The 20170-nt window shown below is 42.5% G+C and overlaps 2 protein-coding genes across 3 annotated transcripts; one reads left to right on the forward strand and one right to left on the reverse strand.

The window, feature by feature from the left end:
• The first annotated feature begins 2 nt into the window (after positions 1–2).
• On the forward strand, positions 3–13847 carry dhx34 (DEAH (Asp-Glu-Ala-His) box polypeptide 34). Its single transcript, XM_049577080.1, has 17 exons — positions 3–1051; positions 1616–1927; positions 2193–2447; positions 2553–2655; positions 3010–3227; positions 3329–3503; positions 3857–4050; positions 4147–4248; positions 4344–4607; positions 5062–5235; positions 5385–5490; positions 6161–6267; positions 7501–7767; positions 7956–8147; positions 8941–9085; positions 9243–10540; positions 12512–13847. The coding sequence occupies exons 1-16, from the start codon at positions 350–352 to the stop codon at positions 9383–9385; spliced, it is 3459 nt and encodes a 1152-aa protein (XP_049433037.1). The 5' UTR covers positions 3–349; the 3' UTR covers positions 9386–10540; positions 12512–13847.
• Positions 13848–13869: 22 nt separating this feature from the next.
• On the reverse strand, positions 13870–18870 carry spred3 (sprouty related EVH1 domain containing 3). Of its 2 annotated transcripts, XM_049577081.1 has the most exons (6): positions 18616–18870; positions 16875–17040; positions 16558–16726; positions 16395–16456; positions 16098–16256; positions 13870–14901 (listed from the first exon to the last, which is right to left on the reverse strand). In XM_049577081.1, the coding sequence occupies exons 1-6, from the start codon at positions 18624–18626 to the stop codon at positions 13897–13899; spliced, it is 1572 nt and encodes a 523-aa protein (XP_049433038.1). In that variant the 5' UTR covers positions 18627–18870; the 3' UTR covers positions 13870–13896. The 2 variants fall into 2 exon arrangements, with proteins under 2 accessions (XP_049433038.1, XP_049433039.1); XM_049577082.1 differs by lacking the exon at positions 18616–18870 and having other exon boundaries at positions 16558–16722; positions 16875–16887.
• Positions 18871–20170: the final 1300 nt, after the last annotated feature.

Here is a 20170-nt window from a genome sequence, read left to right on the forward strand (position 1 = left end):
CGGTCCCACCATATTATTGTTCCCCCGGTCTTCGCAGCAGTTGAAGCTTTATTTGCCCAGTTTTTATTCATTAGTTAATCTTTTCTTACAGTCGTAACATATTATTTTCCAATAATCTCAGATGTAGCAATTTAAAGCAATGTAAAAAAAAAAAAATGATGCTCGGCCTGTCTCAGAAACATGGATTTAAAAAATAGAGTTTAAAATAGATGGGACCTTTTTAGCTAAAATTTAGTCTGTCCAAATTAGAGGCATCATGTTTATCAAACAGCTGCGTAAACCTATGGATTTGATTCATTATTAGAGAATAACTTGGTGGTGAAGGCGCGTAGCGTAACTTACAGTAAAAATGGATTCAGACCAGAGGAGAGACAGCCGCAGCTGGGACTGGGACAGCCCGCAGTGCCGAGCCCAGCTGGACGAGGTCTTTTTCCGCCCGCATGACTACATCCAGGCCGGCAGCCCGGAGCACAAAGAGTTTTGGGCTTTCTTTGACCGCTTCCAGAGGTTCAAAACAAAGAGGGACATGTCTGGCTCAGGAGCAAAACAGGACAGAGAAGAGGGTAAAGACAAGAGAAAGACTGGCACTGGAAAGGTAGACCTTGGCCTTCCTAAAGAGTATGATGCTCGTTACCGGATTAATGTATCTGTTTGCACCAGAGATGTCGAGGAGCGCCTCGGGAAGTCAGAGCACAGAGGCAGGCAGAGATCTTCGGGTCCAGGCAGCCAGGAGATCTCAGACTGCCGCCTGGCTCTCCTGCATTTCCTGGACTTCAGCCAGAGGCAGAGTTTTGGAAAGCTGGCCAAGCTTCGCCGGGAGCAAAAGAACCTGCCCATCTTCCAGTATCGGGACAGGATAGTGGAGCTGGTGCGGCGTCACCCTGTGGTTGTGGTGGCAGGGGACACAGGCTGCGGAAAATCCACACAAGTACCTCAGTATCTTCTGTCAGCTGGCTTCAGCCACATAGCCTGCACTCAGCCTCGACGTATTGCCTGTATATCCCTCGCAAAGAGGGTCAGCTTTGAGAGTCTCAATCAGTACGGCTCAAAGGTTTGTCACGGAAGATCAAACACAGCTTCTTACATTTGTTAAAGCACCATATAGCCCATAGATTTTTGTTTTGTATTTGTTGACTTGTCTATGAACATTCAGTTAACGCACAAGACCTCCAGAAGTAATTAGTCAAAGGCAAATGTACTTGAGGGAGTTTTTCTTAGTGGTAAAAAGTAATTGAATACATTTACTTAAATACTGTGCTGAAGTACTGTTTTGAGGTACTTGCACTTTTCTTGAGTGTATCAATTTTCAGCTAGTTTATACTTATACTCTGCTACACTTTAGGGGGAAATATTGTACTTTTTACTTCACTACATGAATTTACCTGCACTTTTCAGATTCAGATTAATAATACAAAACACAAGCAACACATATATTGTATTATTATCAGATTCAATAAGAATCAAATAGATAACATGCGTATACTAATAGCAAATAAATATTGTTATTTGAAGATTTAGTCAAATATATTCTCTTAATTTGTTTGCTATGATTGTAAATATATAAAGTACATATTTGTATACATTTGAACTAATGAAATGCTGTCATGTTTTGTAGGTAGGTTACCAGATCCGCTTTGAGACCACCCGGACGCTGGCCACCAAACTGCTGTTCCTGACTGAGGGGCTGCTGCTCCGACAGATCCAACAGGACAGGACGCTGGCTCAGTATCAGGTGCTGATTGTCGACGAGGTCCATGAGCGACATCTTCACTGTGACTTTCTTCTTGGGGTCCTGCGTTCTCTGCTGGCCGACAACCCACACCTGCGTCTCATTCTCATGTCAGCCACAATCAACATCAAGCTTTTCTCTGACTATTTCAATAGCGCTCCTGTGCTGCAGGTGCCAGGCAGGTTGTTTCCTATACAGGTAAGCAGAGGATGGCAGTGATCATAAATGTAAATATACATCTCACTCGTCAGAATCAGTTATCTGGGGTTTGATTTAGGCATGCTCGAAGACAAATGCACTGGAAGTGTCCAGACTTTTACTTGAGTGGGATACACATTTGAAGCTTTAAATCAAGAAATTATGTTCCAAAAGCAACATTTACAGTTTCTTCAGGGTTTGAGAATTTGTCAGATATTTTCTCTTAAATTGCATCTAACTTTTTGTCTCTGTTTTCTGTGCTAAGGTGATATACCAGCCCATTCCACCCGAGGAGCAGTCCTCACGTTCAGAGAAAATGGATCCCAGACCATATCTGCGCATCCTGCAGGGCATCGATCAACGCTACCCTCCAGAGGAACGCGGCGACCTGCTCATCTTCCTTAGTGGTGTGGCAGAAATCTCCACCATCCAGGAGGCCTGTCAAATTTATGCCACACACACACGTCGCTGGATTGTCTTACCGCTGCACAGCACCCTCTCACTGGCCCAGCAGGATAAGGCACAGTCAGCTTTGTTTGGATTACAGTGGACATACGATATTTGAATCAGATATGTTAGCTGTGGTTTATTGGTTCTAATTATTTCTCATCATATTATTCATCAGGTGTTTGACATTGCTCCTCCAGGGGTGAGAAAGTGCATCATCTCGACCAATATTGCTGAGACCTCAGTTACAATAGATGGAGTGCGCTTTGTTGTAGACTCAGGTATGAAACTAGTAGTACACTTGTAACAGGGGATCAACTAAAATTTGTTTAACTAAACAATGAGCCCATCCTAACAAACCTAATTTTGTGCTGCCAAGCTTTGCTCAAAATCTCTGAATTTTAAATCTAGTGAGGATCCTAAAGGTTCAAAAGTAATTAAACCCATCATGCTGGATTTTGGGGGAATAATTTTTTCTAACTTTAAAGAAATTTAGATAAGGATAAATTTAGATAGATAGATAGATAGATAGATAGATAGATAGATAGATAGATAGATTTATATTAGGATAAAAGGGCAAAGAGGTAAACTAACAACCATATGAATTGATTGTTTTGTATTTTATTCTTTTACAGGGAAGGTAAAGGAAATGAGTTTTGATCCTAAGGCCAAGATGCAACGTCTGCAAGAGTTCTGGATCAGCCGAGCCAGCTCTGAGCAGAGGAAAGGTCGAGCCGGTCGTACAGGTCCAGGAGTGTGTTACCGCCTGTATGCTGAGTCTGACTACGATGCTTTCACACCTTATCCTGTGCCTGAAATCCACAGAGTTGCTCTGGACTCCCTTATTCTTCAGGTAACAACATCCCATAGAAAGCAGGATATCAATTCTTCTTTTTAATTCTTCAAATTCCATTGTTAAATTCTAGCTTTATTCATGGCGTTTTTTTCCTGCAGATGAAGAGCATGTGTCTTGGGGATCCACTTTCTTTTGTCTTCATTGATCCACCTCCAGCTGCTAGTATCCAGACTGCAGTCACTTATCTGAAAGAGCAGGGGGCGTTAGACAGTCGTGCTGAGCTGACCTCCATTGGTAGTTTGCTGGCACAGTTGCCAGTGGATGTGGTTATAGGTAAGATTCCCAACACCAGAGCCACATTGTGTATTGTAGTTTTCTTTTTTTGTTTGTCTTTTATGCATTTTTTTTTTTATCTTATCATGTTGTCATGAAGCTGACAGCAGCAAGCAATGTGGTGGTAAATTGTTGGAAAAGTTTAAATAGCATACCAGTAATTTCAGACTTGGTTTCACTTTAAGTAATTATATACAGTATCACATTTAATTTAGCAATGACACACTGGACTTTAAAAGTCACATACACATACAGTATGACCTGGATTTAGGTAAGTGTGTGTGTATGTGTGTGTGTGTGTGTGTGTGTGTGTGTGTGCGTGTGCGTGTGCGTGTGTGTGTGTGTTCTTTCAGGGAAGATGCTGGTGCTGGGCTGTTTGTTTAACCTGGTGGAGCCTGTATTGACAGTGGCAGCAGCCCTCAGTGTTCAATCACCTTTCCTGCGCAGCTCACAGCACAACCCAGACTGTGCCACTGCCCGCCAGCCCCTGCACAGCAACCACGGAGACCCCTTTACCTTACTCAACACCTTCAATGCCTGGGTGGAGGTCAGTAATGGAAACATTATTTGACAATGGCTGTTTGATATGAAATGTTTAGACAGATTTGATATATTATGGACTTCACTGTACATAAAACAACAGGTGAAGGGAGAGAGAGGTGGTGGCTCAAGGAAATGGTGCAGGAGGAGAGGCCTGGAGGAGCAGCGACTATATGAGATGGTCAACCTACGCAGGCAGTTCAAGGCACGCTACTGACACACAGAAAAAAATAATACGAAAACACTAGCAAGTTTCTGATGTGACACCACTGCTTGACGTGAGCTTTCTCTGTCTAACAGGACTTGCTGAGGAGCCACGGCCTGCTGGAATCAGAGAGTAGCGCTCCCTCTAGTGGTGACCGCGAGAAGCGTAGGGAGAGGCTTACAGAGAGGAGGAAGCTGCATCAGCTGAAGAGAGATCATGAGCAGCAGGAGAGCAGCAAACGTAAAGTCCTGAGGCTGAATGAAGGGCAGGATGGAGAATTCTCCTCAGGATCAGACACAGAGGGAGTCAGTAGAGACAAGAGGGACAAGGGGGGATCAGGACAGAACATGGACATACAGGTGAGCTCAGAGTACAGTGTAACATGGAAAAAGGTTGCCACTAGCAGCCGTAAACCTCAACACCAACTTTTAACACTCAACTTGAAACCATGTGTGTTTTTGTGCTATTTTGTGGTACACTTATGATTCACTAACTTTTGACAATCTTTAAAAGTTGCAGCTTCAAAGTTTGAGTTAATTGAAGCAGGTTCTGCATTGTGGGTCATGTTTTTGTCAGATTTTCCCAGTTAGCTTAAACAATTTGCAGAAAGATGTTGGAGGAAGTTTTGTGGGTCCTGGCAACAACAAACTGATAGAACTGACAGGATGTTATCTTTGTATAATAGGAAAAAGGCCAGCACGTATGGTTTTAGGGCTGGTCATCTTTACAGAGATGTTTGTGTCTTTTTGTGTATGTTTAAGGCAGTTACACACTGAGTGATCTCTCTGTATGGTGCTGTTCGGTCTGTAACAGGAGGTGAAGTTCAAGTTGCGTCACAATATGTCAGAGCTGCAGGACGCAGCCAACGTCAGCCAGGACATGTCCTCCCGGCAGCAGGCTTTGCTCAAGCTGCTGCTTTGCCGAGGCCTCTTCCCCCAGCTGGCAGTGCCTGATGAACACAACTCCAACCGCAAGGACTCAGACCAGGTCAGGCCTCCTGCTGCACCCAAACCAGCTTTTAAGTTTTAATAATAATAATGAAGGGGTAAAACTTGTGTCAGCAAACCAAGTTTTTCACTAGTGATTGAAAGAATGATTAAGGTTGAACTTCCACTTTGTGATTTAACATTGTTTAGGTGTTTCATACAAGGAATAAGCAGGGAGTGGTGATCCACCCAACCAGTGTGTTTGCCAGCGACCCAGAGGTGCTACAAGTGCCGGAGGAAGACACCAGAGAAATGGGTAAACCTCTGGAGTGCTGTGAAAGCCAAAACTTTAAAAGAGTAAACAGTCAAGATAAGACAAAAACAACGAGGCTTATTTCCCATGGGAAAAGAAATTGGACAGCAATGACAACAGCCTGTGCATTCCAAGAGATGCACATATGTACATGCAGCAAGTACATGACATGAAATTCACTATTAGTTTGTACAAAACACGCCTTTAAATTACTTTTGGAGGGAAACCTCTCTTATTAGATACACCTTTACAAGACATTTAAGCTTACCAACAATTCATAATTGATTTTTAAAGCATTTTAAGCACTGCCTGAATTATTAATTAGCTGCTAACCAAAAATGTGTCTTTCTGGAAGTTACTTTAAAATCTAGAAAAGACAGCATCTGTTATTTATGATGACGTTTCTTAATTTTTTTCTTGGTGTTGCAAAGAAAATATTTCTACCTGCTTGTTCTGCACTTAAAGAACCCAGCCACCATTTTTCTCAGCAGTGGTCTCATTTGTTTGTAGTAAATCAAATATTTTACGGGAAGTATTGCACTCCAGAATGATACATGTATCTATGCCTGGCCTCTTGATCCACAGATGAAGTCTTTTCGTCCTCATATGTTTCTTCCTTTCACTCTTGCATGTCTCTCATCATGTCTCATTTGTCTCCATTTCCTGCCTGCAGGGCCTGATAGGAGGGACAGCAGCAAACACCAGCTGCTAGCCTTTGTCACTCTGTTGGAGACCAACAAGCCATATTTGTCCAACTGTGTGCGGGTTCCAGCACTGCAAGTTAGTACCAGATGTGGGATGTTCCTGTTCCCACCACAAACTGCTAAATGTTTTGTTTTTCTGAATCCTCTTGGAATTACCCTGATTTAGTTCTGTATTATGTTAAAGTCAAATGACATAGTGAAGGTAAATCTATGTGATCCAGATTTTGGCTTGATGTGATTCCTAAATTATTCAAGGATTAGGACAAAGAGTCATATGGTGTGATCCATTATCAGTTTGTTTGTTCTGGTATTGCAATATCATAGATCCATCTACGCCAGGTAACACTGTCATAAATTACTCACTTGGGTTGCCTTGAATTTTTAAAGAAAGCTTTGCTTTTCTCGCATGCTTCCTTAATGAACAAAGAACCCAAAGTCGGCAAATATTCCTGGTGAATTGAAGTCTTGAGTTTAACAACAGCAAAACTATATCAAAACATCTGTTTAGAAACTTGCACACAACACAGTATAATCCAAGTCCCATCTATCCAATTGTATGCTGAGCACTTTCCAAACACATGCATTCTTGCTAAAAAAAAAAAAAAAAGTACTGTTTATAACACTTGCCCATAAACAGTCTCAAGCACAGATGAGTAGCCCACATTAAAAACTCAGTGGAATGCATGAGCAGATTTCAAACACTGCACTACTGTGCACCACTTGCACGCAAAAGTGTTTTAAATGCTAACATTTTGGTGGAAATGGATGTTTTGGGAGTACTAAGAATATGGCTGGATAAATGAGATTTGGATAACACTGCACAAGTTGTGTAAGAGTTTGTAAACAGAGGCTTGATATAGTTTTACTTGTGTTAAACGCAGAAGTCCCTTACTTGAATTCATCAAGATTGTTTGCTATTTATTAATTCTCTGCTCACCATGGAGGCATGCGAGAAAAACAATTTTCTTAGAAAATTCAATCTAACAAGGTATTCCTTTAATAAAACATGTATATAAAATGTAATCTATAATGTGTCACCCCACCAACTGTATAATGTACTGTACCATCATTATTGTGGGCAATATGCAGTATGTTTGTTGTACCATGATCTATTCTATTCCATATTGCCCACCTCTGGTCCATTTATGCATCATGTAGAAGTATTAAAAGTCCAGTGTGTAGGGTTTAGGGGGATGTATATTTTCAGAAATGGAATATAATATTTATAACTATGTTTTCATTAGTGTATGATCACCTGAAACTAAGAATCAGACCTTTAATGCTCTGTTTGTCTACGAATACTCTATAGGCTCTGCTGCTGGTTGCAAATTCCATTGACAGTAATGCTGACTGTACGCGTCTGGTGGTGGACGGCTGGCTGGAGCTGGAGCTGAGGGAGCCGGAGGAGGCCCTGAAGGTGCTGTCCACAGCTCTTACCCTCAGGGCTGAATGGGAGCGCCTCCTGTTGGCCCAGCTGGGACAGAGCACAGTCAAGGGAGCAGCAGTCCAGGGAGTGTCCCGCAAAACCATGGAGAAGCTGAGCGAAGGCCTGGTCCGCTTTCTGCTCTACACTGAGGTACTGATGCAGCGCTGACCTGGCTGTTACAGTATAGCGCAACCCAAAAACAATATATAGCTCATACACATACTCTTGATGCAAATAATTACTAGTGACTCAGTGACTCAGAAGTTCATTTGCATTTTACAGTCTCATTTAATATCCTCTTTCTGTACTTTCTGTGTGCTTCTTACCTTCCCTCCCAGGTCAGTTACAGCCTACGGCGACTCACAGCTTTCCAGACCCAGAACCTATACATCGGCCCTCAGTCTGAGTCTGAGCTGTCTCATACCCAAGCTCCATTTGTAAACTCACTGTTTCCAGGAGTCGAGGTCAAGCCAGACCCGGTTAAGGGAGGCCTGCGTGTCACCAACTTCTTCAACTACAACTGTTTGGCTGTGAGTCTGTCTGAAACAGTGGAAATCTAGACAAGTATTCAAGAGCTTTTCCCATAATTCTGTGGAAAATTGTGTATTTGCAAAGGTCACTTCAGGTGAACTGTACATAAAAATGAATTGTCATTATTTTATTTGCATTGCTGAATTTTAAGCCACCCCTACAATCAATTAAAAACCAGCAATTCCATATCTTTCAAGGTTATGTGATGCTAGTGAGAACTTGCAATTTCCTCCATATTTACTCTATGTCAGATTCTATGGTTGTATCCATGTAGGAGGCACTTAATTGTTTTCGGGGATCCAGGTGCTGTCACACACAACATAGAGAGCATTTGTCAACTTTTGTATTGTCCCTTCCCACATTATTGTATTGTGACATTGTTTGTCATCTCATCGCAGAACCCATCAGAGTGGTATTTCTTTATATAATTTATATATAAGTCTAAAAGTGTTGAAAAGGGGGTGGGCTAAATGTAACTTAGGTTAGAGCTTGACATAACCTCAACAACTGAGTGCTCCGACAGAGCAGCTGGAAAACAGCTGTACTGTGGTAATGTGTGATTGTAAAATTAAAAACAGAGGAGTTTAATTCCCTAACAAGATTATTTTTATAAAAGGTAAATAACAAAATAATGGCTAGCTAGTTCGAGCTTAAATTTCATGCCTCCAAAAGATGTTTTTTCCCTTGAATTATTCACCTTCCTTTGTTAAACACATCTTACTTAAAATAACCTGATCACCATACTTGACAAAAATCTCATCAATCCTTATGTTTCCACTGCATGATTAACAGGACTCAAAGGATCTCTACAGTGAGTGTTTACGCACTTTTTGGAGCTGTCCTAACTGTGACCTCTACATGCCTCTGACTCCACTTGAACGCATGCAGCATGAGACCTCCTGCAGGCCAGCAGGAGAACAGCAGCAGCCAGAGGAAGGTCAGGAATTTCTCTTGTTGATATTTATTGTGATGCATCTGTTGGTATTTGATCACTTGAACTCATGCACCAGATGACATATGCAGAAGCTGACTTGACTCATATTAAGAGATGAATAATTTGAGACTAACTGTGGAGTATGTTTTGTGGTTTTCAGAGCCAGAAGGTGGAAAGGCAAGCTCATCCTCAGTGTCCAGTCTCACCAGAGTTTATCACTGTGATGTCTGTGATGAAGACCTGACCCTCACCTCCACTGAGATCCTCAAACACAAAAGACAGCACATGTGTTCTGCCAAGTAACTGCTCACAGCATCTAAAGGATGCTACTGTAATTACACCTTGTGCCTGTTCTGTTTAGGGCAGACTTAAGTTTAGAGAATTGAGTTGTTATTACATTTGTGTCACTGTTCTTCATCCCTTTTGTACTTGAGGAGCTTTATTAAAGTGCTTCCCTAGTGGTCACTGGATGCATTTGCTTTAGCCCTCTGCATAGTTGTGTTTCAATAGGAGATATCCACATTTGTAAAAATCTACTTATTTGTTCCAACATCGAAACATGTTCAAAGGCTTGAAACAAATGAACACATTCATAGTTGTTTTTCTTTTTCTTTTTTTTTCAAATTCCTTTGAAAGCATTATGGAATAATTATCGAATACAACTTTCATACAGTGTTTTGGAAAAGGCACAGTGAGTTAATGACATGCAGACGTGAGAGAGAAGTAGACACTGATTTAAAATATAGAGTGAGGGTTTAATAATGATACAAACCCACGATATGTAACACCTCAAAGCAGCACATTGGCACAAAGTCAGAAGTAAGACAGCACGGAAGATAAAAACCTGTCTCAAAAAAATAAAGAATTAGAATAAATATCTCAATAAATAAATAAACAGGTAATATCTCATTAATTACTTTGAAACTAATAAATACGTACATTTGAAAATATGCACATTGGCAGAAATCAATAACCCAAAAAGTAAATAGTACTTAACACAGAGTTACTTAGAAATCATAAGTTATTGATTACTCAAATCAAAAGGCACATTTATTAAGATGTAAGAATGGGGCCTGCAATAGTGATCGCATGACTGTCAGTACTGTACTCTAACACCATTTCTGGACCAGAAGTAGCAAACTGTGTGCAATGGCTTTACTAGTTCTGTATATCTGCACCATCAAGTGAATGTGTGTGTCTGTGTGTACGCCTATGCGTTACAGATTTGTGGGGATTGTGTGTGTGCAGGACAAAGGGTTAATTTAGGATCAGGGAATGGCAGTCTAGTGACCGACTGAGTTTGTGTTTCCTGCTATTGTGACAGCATGTCTTTTTTTTTTTATTTAAGTGGACCAACACTGTTGGCAGGCTGGCCTAGTAGTGAAGATGAGCGTCCCATAACCGAGAGGTCAGGAGTCGTGTTCATCAGCAGTTGTATCCCCCGACTCTGAACCCTAAGTACTGCCTGTTCACTCACTTTAAGTCACTTTGGATAAAAGTTCTTGGCTAAACCTAAAATGTAAATAATCTGGTGAAGCTTCTGAAAGGTTCATTCTAACATAATTCAAGGTCTACCAGGTGGTTTCCTTATACAGAGCATATTGTATGTATTCCTGGTGAAAATCCCCCCACAGATTCTCTTACACTGTTAGTATATCATAATTCTGTGCTGCTCAGTGCATTTCATGTGTTATTTTAAGATTATATGCTGTAATTTGTTTTCCAGTGTTCCCATTTTCATTCAACCTGCATAATCAACATTTACCTTGCTTACAGATTTCTTAATTTTTTTTTGAAAATCTTGAGCTTGTTGCATTCGGTAGTTGGTTCTTCATGTCAGTTAAGAGACCAATAACTAAAGATACAGGGATATAAGAGCCTTAGGTTTTTTTTGGTCAACAAAAAAAAAAAAAATGTAATCTCGCTAATCATGTGGCTGCATTGCATTTTGGTCAAGAGGCAAATTTCTGCGGAGTAACTTATTTCTGTGCCCCTTCTATAATATACCTTGCATGATTGTTAAACTCCGGTGTGGAGAGGCTGAACAAAGGGGCCTTGCTCTTTGATTCATTGAATATGTTGACATATCAAAGGTCTAGTGTGTAGGATTTAGTGGCATCTAGTGGTCCGATTGAAGACTGCAACCATCTGAAACTTCTCCCATGTGCCAAGCGAGAGCTACAGTGGCCGAAGTGAAAACATGAATGACCCTGTCTCAAGCCAGTGTTTGATTTGGCCCTTTCGGGCTACTGTAGAAACAACATGGCAAACTCTGTGGAAGAGGACCAAGCGGCAACCTCAAGGGCTCAAAATTGAAACCCCCGTGGAGGTGCCACAAATTGCAGTTCTATAAATGGCCACTTGAGGCTGGCTCCAGAAGCCAGTCAATCCCCATACACCCCCATTTTAAAATGCCCAAATTTACAGCGGAAATAAAAATTAATAATGTTTACAGCCTGGAATGAAAAACAGTTTTGGTTTCTGTAGCTAATTTCCCTCTTCATGACAACTGTACAGGGGATAAAATTTTAAATAACTCACTCGTTTACATTTTATTAAGGCTTACAGTTACGCATAACTAAGGGCTGGCCACTTTGAGTCACAGACAGTGTCCTCAGCTTCTCAGTCAGATTCACCCCTCATTCTCCCACAGCTCCAGCCTCTCATCCAGATATGGTTACTTCTGACTCCAAAAAAACAGCAACAGCCAAAATGCCAGATTCGAGGCCACAAGACAGGAGTTCAAAAACCAGTGGGTAACATTGCGGTAGCTACATCCACTATTTTACACAGTCTATGACGAGGACCCACTCTGTATGTAGATATAAACAGTTTATTCTGAGGTACTGGAAACGCAGCGACTCCTAGTTTCAGGCAATCAAACTAATTAAAACCTAGTTGTAAATACTATATTTCATTTTTGCCAATATATCCCCCTAAATCCTACACACTGGACCTTAAAGATTTTTGAAAAACCATTCTGTTAACAAAATCTTTTGGAGCTGTGATAGTAATAGCTTTTGCTCTACCCTTGGCCAGTTATTCATTGAAAGTAGAAAAATATACGACCAATCAGCAAAATAGATGCAGTAATGTAAGGTACATCACCAGACGCATTTTTAAAAAATGTCTTATGGTGAATTTATCTTTAAGCCCAGCTTACAAAAGCCATCCTCACACATGATTTAGCTTCCTCAGCACCTTGAATGGGATAAAAACTTGAGGGATTGTTTGACTCTGCCACACCACCTCATGGATTGCTAAGAGGCAGTGGGAAAGCTTGAATAGGGTTAGGACAGGACTTAAAATAGCAGCTTTTTGACTTCATACTTAAAGCAACATTCAGCAAACACATCTGCCACTGTGCCCAAACAAAGATCTACTGCCGTTCATATTTTTCAAGTTAACGCCTCTCTTTTCTTGTCACAGGGTCAACAGTCTACAGCACGCACGTTTAAATGTCACACCTGTGAGCTATGTGCTGCTGCTCAAAGACAAGTTTGTGTTCCTATTTATCATTTCTGCTTGATATCGAACACAATAACACTCAATTCGAACACTTTTTGATTTAGTTTTTCCTAACGTGAATGACTGGTACAAAAATATTCTTTCAATACATTGTTCATTGCACTTAACTTTTTTTTTCTTTTTTTTTTTTGGTGGCATCTCATTCAAAGGCCTAGACACATCTACAGATTGGTAAGCGTGGGGTCCTGTTTTGTTTATCTTTGGGGTTGGGACTGTACGGTCGTTGTGTACATTAGGTAGAATAGACTCGCTCAGAGGCCTCAGTTGTAAGCACCTTGACTGATTCAACAAGTACAGTGGTGGGATGTGATGTCATCTATGATTAATATTGAAAATACATGGATTGAAAGATGAAAAAATATGTGTAAAGTGAGGGTGTATAATGGTCGACACACATTCTTGATTTACTTTTTTTTTTTAGAAAACAAAAATAACCTTGTGTTTGGTTACAAAGGACCATAATGAATCACATTATGACTTTTAAGTCTTTGTGGTTGTCATTGCAACTTCCCTTAACATTAATTGTCCCTTTGCATTTGATAACCTTTCTTCCACTGTGGTCTACTACCTTAACCAAAAGACAACACTAGTGGTCTCAGATGCTCATACTTTCTTGAAGACTGCACTCACTCATGCTCACTATCTCCCCTTCCTCTTTTTCATTTCTTAACCAGGGCTGAGTAACATCTGAGGTAAAAATTAGAGGTAAAGGGTGACATCTGCTCATCTGACTGATAAACAGGGCAACATGAAACGAATAACTTCCTCAAGATCTCATGTTTGTGAATACGTGATAGTGTGTGCCACTGGGGGATTCGGTCAATATGTTTTACATTTAATAAAATATACCAATTAAAATTATAACAATCATATATATAAACATCTTTAGTTTTTTGTGTTTTTCTCTCTAAATAAAAAAACAGACATTTGAAACAGTGTACACATCATCGTTGCCTCTGACACTCTCTTCTTGTGATATAGTCTCTGACTGCTAATTCTAGATCAGCCAACCCTCAGTAAATCCACTATGAAGGCTCCAGATGACTCCCACAGAGCCTGGTCTGAGTGTAGTGCACCCTCAGCAGGCAAGGACCAGTGAGGAAGGCCCCGGGTTGAAAAGAGACAGAGCGGAATGCAGTGGAAGGCCGTGGGGTTTTGGAGGGCCACGTCGGAGGTCTGGGTCTACTGAGAGCACTGTTCCACCTGCTAACTCCATCTCTTGCTCTCTCCTCTCAACATCCAAACCTCCTTGGTCCGGGGAACCCCTCCCACCCCCTAGCCTGGCCTCATCGGACTGCCTTGTGCTTTCCCCCACAGCAGCCACACCTCTCTCCACACCGCAGGCAGGCGCGCAAAGGCAGGTAGCAGCACATGCAGGGCACGAAGAGCGACAGGGCCAGGAGGGCCAACCAGCGGGCACAGCAAAGGGGGTGCGGGTGGCCCCCCATCGAGTCATCACATGAGCAAGGCTCCCAGAACTCTCCCTCAGAGTCCGACATGCAGTGGTAGAGCAGACTTTCTGCACACCACACACAGGTCCACTGGCGCAGGCAGTGCAGGGCCGGGTCAGGGGCATCTCTGCAGCGGCCCCGCCCATTTTCTGAAGCGCTGAAAACAGAACGGCAGTACACACAACGTGATGAGCATGACGATGAAGCCTGAGGACACGGGCTGTCGTCGTCGGGGGAGATTACCCCAGGGTCGCCGCCGCTGCTGGCCCCTCCTCCTCTCTTACGAGTCCGCGACCGGGGCGTGGCCAATGAGGTGTGGATGCAGCAGGGAGAGGGCGAGCCTTTGCCTGTCTCCTGGGGTGAGCCGGCACCTGAGGACACGCCTGACACAGCGTTGGGCATGGACATACAGGTGGGTGACGATGAGGACAACCGCTGGGCAGCTTTACTGTCCAAGCTCACTGTCACGTCGCAGCCTGCCGTCCCCACCCCTGCGAGCTCTTTCTCAAAGCGTACCACGCACAGCTCTGACTTGTCCTGCAGACTCCCCCCACCACCGACAACCACACCCCCAGTCAGCCCCCCAACCATAGTCCTGGTGGCCCCTGCCCTTCGGTAGTCCTCATAACCTCGAGAACCCCACAGGTCTTTGCAAGGGTCCACAATGCGTAGGTCTCCCTCCTCAAGCAGAGAAATGGTGGGTGAGAGGGGGGACAGAGGAGATGAGGCTGGGGGACCCACAGGAGGAGTAGGTGGAGCAGGAGGTGGGGGTGGGGGCGCTGGCGGATTCAACACAGCCGTCATTTGTGAGAGCTGGTGCTGTCCCGGCCTGGTGTGGATCTGTGGAGAAGGTATAGAATTACAGAGTGAGTCAGGAACAGTGTGTACTGGGGCAGCAGTTACAGAAGGTTTTCGTCTCTAGGATATCTCAAATAGAAGCACAAATGATTAAGAACTCCAATTTAATAAAGATTTCATACTTTTGGATGTCAGCGGGTCGTTTTGATTTTACTTTTACTTCATAAAGAATCAATAAATGTATGTAGACTTATGAGTGGAGACAGAGGGCCAAATTCAGCCAGTCAACCTTCCCTGTTTTTTTTTTTGTTTGTTTTTGTATTGCTCTAACTTAGAATAACACAAACACCCAAGGAGGTTCCCACATCCCACTTTAAAGGTCCAGTGCGTGGGATTTAGGGGAATGTATTTGCAGAAATGCAATATAACACAATAAATATGTTTTTTCTAGTGTATAATCACTTGAAAATAAGAAGTTTTGTTTTTTTTTCATACACTGCCATGTCACTTTTCTACAGTGGCCCTGAACAGAGAAACCAAACACTGGCTCTAGATGGGGCCGTTCATGTTTTTGCATTGGCCACCATAGTTAGCAGCCCCTCCGCAATGAGCTACATCAGAAAAACACTGTTTTGGTTTTTTTTTAAACATGAAACTGTTTTATTTAGTGTTTTTAGCAGCTTTAATTGCCGGGTCCTTTTTCTTTTTTTTGGAATGGAAGAGACCTCTGCAGATAATTTGGCCCAAAGTAAAAACCTCCTGAATGTCTGGGTCTTAAGTTATCAGAGAAAGACAGTGAGCACATATTTGCTGGTGCTGGGTTAGTGGCCCATCTCCAGTGTGCCAAACAGTGTGGTAGACAGGTTGATTTTTTAAGGCAAAAATGGTTTAGTCAATGTTTTTACCAACTTCAGCCACCTGGTCCATTATTTTGGAGAGGAAGAGACCTCTGCCAATAATTCAGCTCCTGGAAAAAAACCACCTGAACAATAAACACTAAACAAATTTTAACCAGGAAAAGTTTCATCTGGTTGCAATTTGCAATCTTTACCACTAGATGCCACAAAATCCCCTTAAATCTTACACACTGTTCCTCTTAGAACTTTTTTTTTTTTGGAGCTCACAAGGGTGATGAGAAAACGTTCACAGAAATCAACTGAAAATCAAATCAACATGTGTCTGTTTCTTTGAGCATCTTGTCACTAATACTGGAGTTGGAGCAGAGTGTGTTGTGTTACCTGAGCAGGTGTCTGAGTGGTGACAGCATGGCTGGATCCAAAACTAAACTCCTCTGGCCGCACAAAACAAGTAGACGAAGACTCACTCGTCACTATGGTGATGGGTTTGGGAAGCATCTCCTTTCTGCTGTTGGATGACGACTCACTTCCTGTATGGGACTGGCAGAGGCTACATGTCATCCCACAAGTCAAAAACAGCGATAACTGAAATGGGGCCCCTTGGCAGAGCAAACGAGAATTGTTTCAACGAATTGTTAAAGAACAATTGATCAACCGACAAACTGCTCAGATACTCACAGCTTGTCCATCATCCTCTGTGTCAGCCTCTTCTGGTGTGGAGGACGAGGGAGAGTCAGAGCCTTGATGACATGAATAGAGAGGATTTAGGTGTTGGTAGATGCTAGAGGCCAATGGGAACACAACTAATGAAGGACTTTATATGTGACTTGTGTATCTCTACCTCTGTCAAGCTTGTCTATGACAGTCTGCAGCCCTTTCTCAAAGGAGATGGCATCGGCAGGACTCTGGAAGGTAAGGCCAAACTTTCGATCTTCTACTCGCCAGTGATGAAAGATGGGGTTCACCTTGTTGTACACTAACCCCCTTTGCACAGCACACTCCAACACTGGCTAAAGACACAAATCCCAGCAACATGAGAAGTTAGTTCAGCAGCCAAGATGTTTCTTCAAATCATGCCCTCACATATTATGAGCCTACAGTCTTTAGGTGGTGTTGAGGAGCAACGTGGCACCAAAGACAGCACACGCACACACTCACTGCTCGATCTCGCAGCCGCTCTCCATGTATGATGTATTCTCTCCGCCCCCTGCCGTCATGACTCCGCCCTTTACATATGACCACATGACTGAGGCCGCCACCTCCAAGGGGCACCCAACCGCCACTGGAGTCATCACGTGTCATCACCACTGCACGAACACGCACACTGTCAGGGAAGTCAAGAGAGTGAGCAGAGGCCCAGGCTGATTAAACATCACACACACTGACACACACGCATACACAGACAAACAAAAAATGCAGGACTAATTTCAGTGTGAGGCAACTGTTTTCAGCTCTACTGAACTATGATAGCATGATGAAATGCACACAAAGAAGACAATTGACAGGTGGCCTATATGAATACTGACGTTGCAACATGACAGCTCAAAGGCGTATCTTACAGTAATAGTCAGGGCAGGTTTTTACTAATCTATGATCACGTGATTGAGGTAAATTGATTTTAATGAGCATGTGATGATGGCAAACACGTGAAAAATCACTAAATATTTGGACATGTCTCGTTATTTAAACATTTCTGCTGCTCAGGAGCATTTGAGAATGAAACTGAGTGACCGATATGCGCTGAGAATAAAGGAACTGGCCAGCGTTAAGGAGGAGAGAAATGGCCAAACGGGAGGAGGGAGGAAGAATGAGTGTTTCCCAGATAGATGTATCAATGAACGCACCCATTCGCCATCAGAGGCCCCGGCATTCTTGCAAAAAATAAGCTCTGCCCTCGCCAATCGGCTGAATAATTCAGCACCGCAGTTCGACATGTGCATGTAATGCATGCACAGCCGCTGTTATTTTCAAAACACACAAAATTTTAAGTGTTGCAATTATTTTCCCAGACGCTCCTTTTCTCAATTCCGCCCCTGCTGCACGCACTCATTAGCACACCCCGATATTATGTTATATTTTTTTTATGAATGGGATGGAGCGAGACTGGCTTCGACACCGCGCCGCGCGTTAGATATTTCGCCGTTTAAATGTATAAGGCCTAAATACAATGCAATCGCGTGTGATAAAGGGAAGGAAAAAGGAACGAGTGGGTGAGAGGGTGGAGAGGAAACGAGAGATGGGGGGAGGGGGGCGATTAGAAAAGCGAAGGAGGAGAGGAGGGGTGAGGATGAGGGAGAGCGAGCGAGCGAGAGAAAAAAAAAATCACATTTCATTCATAAAGTTTGGCTTTAAAAAATCATAATGAAACCCCGAGACACGTTGATAAAAATCACAACGCCTCCATCCCTCCCTCGTTTTACTGTAGCCATGTCTTGAATGACGCGATGCTGGCCCCAAACTCGCCGTATTTCGCATTTTTTCCACCATACATCTTACACATTGGCTGATTTCGTGACTGTTTTTACCAATCGCTAACCACGCATTTAGTTCCGAATTGTTGCAGAGCTTCTTAATATGTTTTTATTATTATCATATTTAAATTTTTGTGCGTGTAGGTTGTATGCCAGTCGTCTAAAAGCACACGTCCACATGTAGGTGGCTTAATATTTATCACATATTGGCATGGATATATCGGAAATGGGGTGTATGCTGTTGATTCAAGACTACGTAATGGTGTTTTTATTCTCGGCAGCCTGCTAAATTGTAGAGCACCGATTGTGATAATAGTGCATGATGCTGGATTGGTGTAACATTGATGGCGGTGGCGTTCTCTCTATCCGTTTTGGTGGATGACTGAATATATATGTGCAATGTTAAAAATGAAAATGTAAGGACTTACTCGCCCTCCATGGCTCGGTGTTGCCCGCCGCTTGCAGCAGCCCACCCCAGGGTCTCCTCTCTCTCTCTCTTTTTATCCTCCTTTCAGGAAACACTCACAGGCTCACTCACATTCTCTCTCTGTATCTGCTCTCATTTTCCTAATCTTTTTATCTCTTTCTCTCTCTCTTCCTCTCGCTCTCTCTCTCCACCTTGATGTCGTTTCGGTGTATCAGGATAGGCTTGAGGTTGCAGCAGCCATTTTCCGCTGGCAGCATCCTCCCTCTCTCTCCCTCCCTCCCTCTCTCTCTCTCTCTCTCTCTCTCTCTCTCTCTCTCCCTATCTCTCTCTCTCCCTCTCCAAATCACTCCCTCGCTTCTTTCCTTTCTCACTCTACCTGCCCTGTGCCAACACATCCGCACTAATCATTGACAGTATCGTGGCTTTAGGTAGGCTATAGGGTTTGGTAGTGTAACCATGTGATTTGAAATGACTGAAATTGAGCACTGAGGTGCTGATACATGCAGTGACGTGGGTGGTAAATTAAAAGCTGGTAAACCATCAATGACCCCCGGTTGATCCCCTGATTATCACGGGGCAAACAAATTCAGAGCAAATAACATATAGGTAAAATAAAACTGGATTGGCCCTTCTTTGCATCTTTGTTCGGCATTTGTGTTTTAAAATTAGATAAGTATAACTTTGTTGTGTTTTTATTGAATTATTGGCTGTGTATGTTATGTAGCTGTAAATAATAAGCAGGAAAATAAAACAAGTGTCTTATAGGATCATAGCATTGGTGCTGGCAGTGACAACAGTTTCAGCACCATGGACAGCGACACCTCTTTTAACACACTTCTAAGACACAGCTGTTTCGTCGTTTGATTTGGGGCTTGTGGTCATTGGTGAAATCACATATTTGAACAAAACTGGGTCTGCAGCACTCTAGACGACTGAACAGACCTATAAAATTATTTTATGTTGCTCTGAGGTTAATAAATTGTGATAAATAATTAAATAGATAATCGACTCTGATATTGCATTGCTGTCGCGATATTGTAATGCTGTTAAGTGCTCCATGACTTGTCAGTAAACATTAGACTAGCTACTTTAATTTCAAGGAATACACACATTTGTAGCGGGAATTCATTGTTAATGTAAACAGAGGCTTGTAGGCAATAACTATACAGCACATGTTAGTCTATGGTGCGCAGTGGGTTAAAAGGTAGATAGGGCCATTCCTGTTTTTGCATCTGCAACAGCAGTTAGCAGCCCCTCTACGCAATGAGCAGCGTCGGAAAAACACTGATTTTTCACATTAAACTGCTTTATTCAGTGTTTTTACCATCTTAAATCAGCGGTCCATTTGTTTTGGAGAGGAAGAGACATCTGCGGATAATTCGGCTCCCAGAAAAAAATCACCTGAACATCTGGATCTTAAGTTATCATAGAAAAAAGGAGAGTACACATTAGCACATTAGCTGTGATAGCAGCCTGTCTGCAACAAGCCGTACATCATTTGAGAAACTTTGATTTGTAATATTAAATTGTTTATTTGGTGTTTTATGAGTTTAAAT

This window comes from Epinephelus fuscoguttatus, linkage group LG5 (genome assembly GCF_011397635.1).
Source record: "Epinephelus fuscoguttatus linkage group LG5, E.fuscoguttatus.final_Chr_v1".
NCBI classification, from domain to species: domain Eukaryota; kingdom Metazoa; phylum Chordata; class Actinopteri; order Perciformes; family Serranidae; genus Epinephelus; species Epinephelus fuscoguttatus.

Bases quoted from the DNA above. Each gene is read 5' to 3' on its own strand.
- dhx34 (XM_049577080.1), top strand. From the start codon at position 350: ATGGATTCAGACCAGAGGAGAGACAGCCGCAGCTGGGACTGGGACAGC. The intron at 3,504-3,856 runs GTAAGATTCCCA...GTGTTCTTTCAG, and splicing joins GCCAGTGGATGTGGTTATAG to GGAAGATGCTGGTGCTGGGC. The intron at 4,051-4,146 runs GTCAGTAATGGA...ATAAAACAACAG, and splicing joins CCTTCAATGCCTGGGTGGAG to GTGAAGGGAGAGAGAGGTGG.
- spred3 (XM_049577081.1), bottom strand. The intron at 16,727-16,874 runs GTGAGTGTGTGC...TTGTGTCTTTAG, and splicing joins AGCGGCTGCGAGATCGAGCA to CCAGTGTTGGAGTGTGCTGT. The intron at 14,902-16,097 runs GTAACACAACAC...CCTTCTCCACAG, and splicing joins CCACTCAGACACCTGCTCAG to ATCCACACCAGGCCGGGACA.